This window comes from Gopherus flavomarginatus, chromosome 1, assembly GCF_025201925.1.
Source record: "Gopherus flavomarginatus isolate rGopFla2 chromosome 1, rGopFla2.mat.asm, whole genome shotgun sequence".
Classification (NCBI taxonomy): Eukaryota; Metazoa; Chordata; order Testudines; family Testudinidae; genus Gopherus; species Gopherus flavomarginatus.
This window is the reverse complement of record NC_066617.1, coordinates 368,599,631-368,603,679: the sequence shown is the minus strand read 5'-3', so window position 1 is coordinate 368,603,679 and position 4,049 is coordinate 368,599,631. Positions and strand designations below refer to the sequence as shown.

The 4,049-nt window shown below is 47.1% G+C and overlaps 1 protein-coding gene across 1 annotated transcript; it reads left to right on the top strand.

The window, feature by feature from the left end:
- The first annotated feature begins 594 nt into the window (after nt 1-594).
- On the top strand, nt 595-1,536 carry LOC127054554 (olfactory receptor 52E2-like). Its single transcript, XM_050960838.1, has one exon. The coding sequence runs from the start codon at nt 595-597 to the stop codon at nt 1,534-1,536; it is 942 nt and encodes a 313-aa protein (XP_050816795.1).
- The last annotated feature ends 2,513 nt before the right edge of the window (nt 1,537-4,049 follow it).

Sequence of the window (4,049 nt, the reverse complement as noted above, 5' to 3'; positions counted from 1 at the left end):
TGGGGACACGGAGAAGGAAGGCTTAGATAGGGGGTGGGGTCCCAAGGGGAAGTTAAGGGCAGAAGTCCTGGGAGGGGGCAATCAGGGGACAGGGAGCGGGGGAGTTGAATGGGTTGGGGTTTCTGTGGGGGACAGTTGGAGGGAGTGAAGGGTGGCAGGGTGGGGTTACCCTCCCTCCCCGTGGAGTGTCCTAGTTTTTGAATGTTAAAATATGGTACCCTCCCCTTCACAGTGCAGCTCGCCATTCACAGCAGGCTGCACCAGGAGGTCTCACCTATCTCACTTCCTCCCCGTTCTTTTCCTGTATGTGACCAGGCTGAAGAACTCTGGACTCCATTTGTAATTTTCCCACAAACTAGTCTTGAAACTCAGTTGTGAAACACAGGGTTCCCGCCATATGCTAAAGTTATATAAAGCAGGGAGTGACATTGTTGGTGGTTCTTCTCTCCCCGCTCAAGAAGACTCCCAGAATGTGAATCACTATAAAATATTTACTGTACTAATTGTTATAAAGCATGTAACTCCCTAAATGTGCTTCTCTCCCTTTACAGGCACTTGAGCATTTCTGACTCATATTGACGCATCAACCACCTCATGGCAGCTTTCAACTTCACCCCCTCTGACCCTTCAACGTTCATCCTAATGGGCATCCCCGGCCTGGAGGCTGCCCACATCTGGATTTCCATCCCTTTCTCTATGTTCTACATTATCAGCCTGTTGGGAAATTTCACACTTCTGTGTGTTGTAGGTAAGGAGCAGACCCTGCACAAGCCGATGTACCTGCTGCTCTGCATGCTGCCGCTCACAGACATCGCCACACCTACCTTCGTCATGCCAAAGGCACTGGGCATATTTTGGTTCAATTTGAAAGGCATTACTGTGGCTGGCTGCCTCACCCAGATGTTCTTCCTTCACATGGTTTCTGTTATACACTCAGCCACCCTCGTGACAATGGCCTTCGATCGCTACGTTGCCATATGTAACCCCCTGAGATATGCCACCATCCTCACCAATGCACAAATAGCTAAGCTTGGTCTTGTAGGTTTGATAAGAGCTGTTCTCTTCATTCTGCCCCTACCCGTGCTTATGAGTCAGCAGCCATTCTGTGCCAACCACATTATCCCTCATACTCAATGTGAGTACATACCTGTGTTCAAGATGGCATGTGGGGACATTACAGTAACCAGGATATACGGCTTGGTGCTAATGTTTGTAATCAATGGGTTTGACCTGACGCTCATTGCCCTGTCCTACGGTCTGATTATCACTGCCGTCCTCAGAATTGGCTCTAAGAATGCTCACCAGAAAGCCCTCAACACTTGCACAACCCACATCTGTGTGATACTGACATATTACACCCCTAGCATCTTCTCCAATCTCACATACCGGTTTGGTCAAGGCATCGCTCCCCATGTTCACATCATCTTGGCTGACCTCTATCTCCTCATCCCTCCAATGCTCAACCCGATCATTTATGGGATCAGAACCAAAGAGCTTCGTGACAAAGTAGGCAAATACATCTGCTGCAGAAGGTGATCGCCTGGGGCCACTGACTTGAAACCTGTGTTACAAGAGGGGGAAAGCATATCTCCTCATTAATCAAGGGTGCCCTGTCCCAGTTTGGTTGAGCTCAGCATTGTGGAAGTTCCAGTCTGAGAAGTTCCTTCCATATAATATCTTATCCCTCTATCACTAAGCACGGCTCTTTCCATTGCTGAGTTACCTCTCTCTGAGCATCACTTGGCCTCTTTCATTGTCACCCAAAGCCTCCATCTCCACACACCCTGTTACTCAGCCTTTCCATGACTCTAAGACTAAGTCTACACTAGCACGGTAAGTGAACCTACTCTACGCAACTCCAGCTACATGAATAAGGTAGCTGGGGTCGATATACCTTAGGTCAAGTAACTGCGGGGTCTACACTGTGGGAGGGGGCTGGGGAGTTGACAGGAGAAAAACTCCAATTGACTTATCTTACTCTTCTCTTTAGTAGACTTGCTAAATTGACTGCCGGTGGATCGATCTCACAGCATCGATCTCAGCTGAGTTTAGACCTGCCCTGAGACTACCATAAGATATTATAGCATTTTGAGGCAAAGTAGTTTTCCATTAGTCTCTGTGCAGCCATGGTTCTTTTCAGTTTTACAGACAGAAGCCACATTTTCAGATAACGAAAGAGAAAAAGAAAGAATCAGCAATGCTGAAGTTCTTTGTCATATGTACAGAGATTTGGTAAGGAAAATATACCTGATTTTTCTATATTGAATGCATCACAAAACCTGAGGGATAAACCTAATGTTTCTACTGGAAAGTCATTATACAGGAAAACTGCTGTAGGAATTGAGGATATTCTACTAAAGCTTACTGGTGAGAGTTGTGAAACCGTGTGTTTTTGAGAACTGGACTCCGGTATTTAACTACTACAGCACCTTTGAGTAAATATAACTTACTGCTTTGTGCAGCTAATTTTGGAGTGGAACAGACTGTGAACTTCCCTTTGGTCCCAGAGAGGGCTCTTTGTGATGTCCCCGTGCCCACAGAGGGGGGTATCTTATTTTCATGAACCTTTCCCATTTTTGTTCATTGTTCTTGTGAGGGTTAGATCACAGAACCCCCCTTGGAAGCTGCCAATTCATGTGCCAAGACTACTTCTGCCCTTGATTTCCTGACCTGGCAGCTCAGGACTCCAGCACCCTGTCTTGTTGAGCCAGACACACCCGCCTGCTCCAACACAGACTCCAATTCACAGTCTGAATTACTTGCCACACAGCTGCAGGCTTAACCTGAAAGCAGCTAACAGAAGTGTTCTTGTCCATAACACTCAGATGCCCAACTCCCAATGGGATCTAAAGCCAAATAAATCTGTTTTACCCTGTATAAATCTTATAAAGGGTAAATTCAAATTGTTAGCCCTCTATAACACTGATAGAGAGATATGCACAGCTGTCCCCTCCCCTCCCCCAATATTAATACTTACTCTGGGTTAATTAATAAGTAAAAAGTGATTTTATTAAATACAGAAAGTAGGAATTAAGTGGTTTCAAGTAGTAACAGACAGAACAAAGTGAATTGCCAAGTAAAATAAAATAAAACATACGTCTATGTCTAATACAGTCAGAAACTGGATACAGATACGATTCTCACACTCAGAGATGTTTCAATACGTTTCTTTCACAGACTGGACACCTTCCTAGTCTGCGCACAAGCCTTTCCCCTGGTACAGCTCTTTTTCCAGCTTAGGTGGTAGCTAGGGCATTCCTCATGATGGCTCCTCTCCTCTATTTGTTCTCTTCCACCCATTAATATATCTTTTTCATAAGGCAGGAATCCTTTGTCCCTCTGAGTTCCTCTGGGGTGAGCAGACACCCTTCAGGCTGCTTTACGGAGCCCTTGGGACATTTGCAGGGAGCTGGTAGGAAGTGACCCATGTAGGCAGCAAGTATAATAGGCCAGGGGAGGCTAAACCTCCCTAGGCTGTGCAGCCCCCAACCTGCCTTTGAGAGAGGAGACACCTGGGCTGTGGTGTCCTGGCCTGCGCTCCACCCCCGATGTCCGCTCTTGCTTTTTCCCCATGGCCCCACCCACACGGCACCTTCTCTTGTCCCTACCGCCTCTCCGCTGAGGCCCCCTTTGCTTCTCGCTGAATCCTTCACTGAGTCCCTCCTTTTGCCCACCGCCTGTTCAGTCTCTCCTCTCCTACAGACCAACCTCCCCTCTCCCGAGACGCCTACCACCTACCATTTTTCAGTGAAAACTGAACCATATTTAAAAGTGGGCCCTGGACTCCTGGCATTCCATCTTCCAGCCCCTTTAGCTGAGTTGTTCCAGCAGCAGCAGGCATAGCAACAGGAGGAGTCACTCAGCTGGGCCATATAGAAGAATAAAGTCAAGGTAAGTGTGGGACCCTTACTGAATGAGGAAGGCAACCTAGTGAGAGAGAATGTAAAAAAAAGCTAATGTACTCAAGCTTTTTTTCCCCTCTGTCTTCACAAACAAGGTTGGGTCCAAGACTGCTGCACTGGGCAGCAAAGCATGGGGTGGAGGTGATC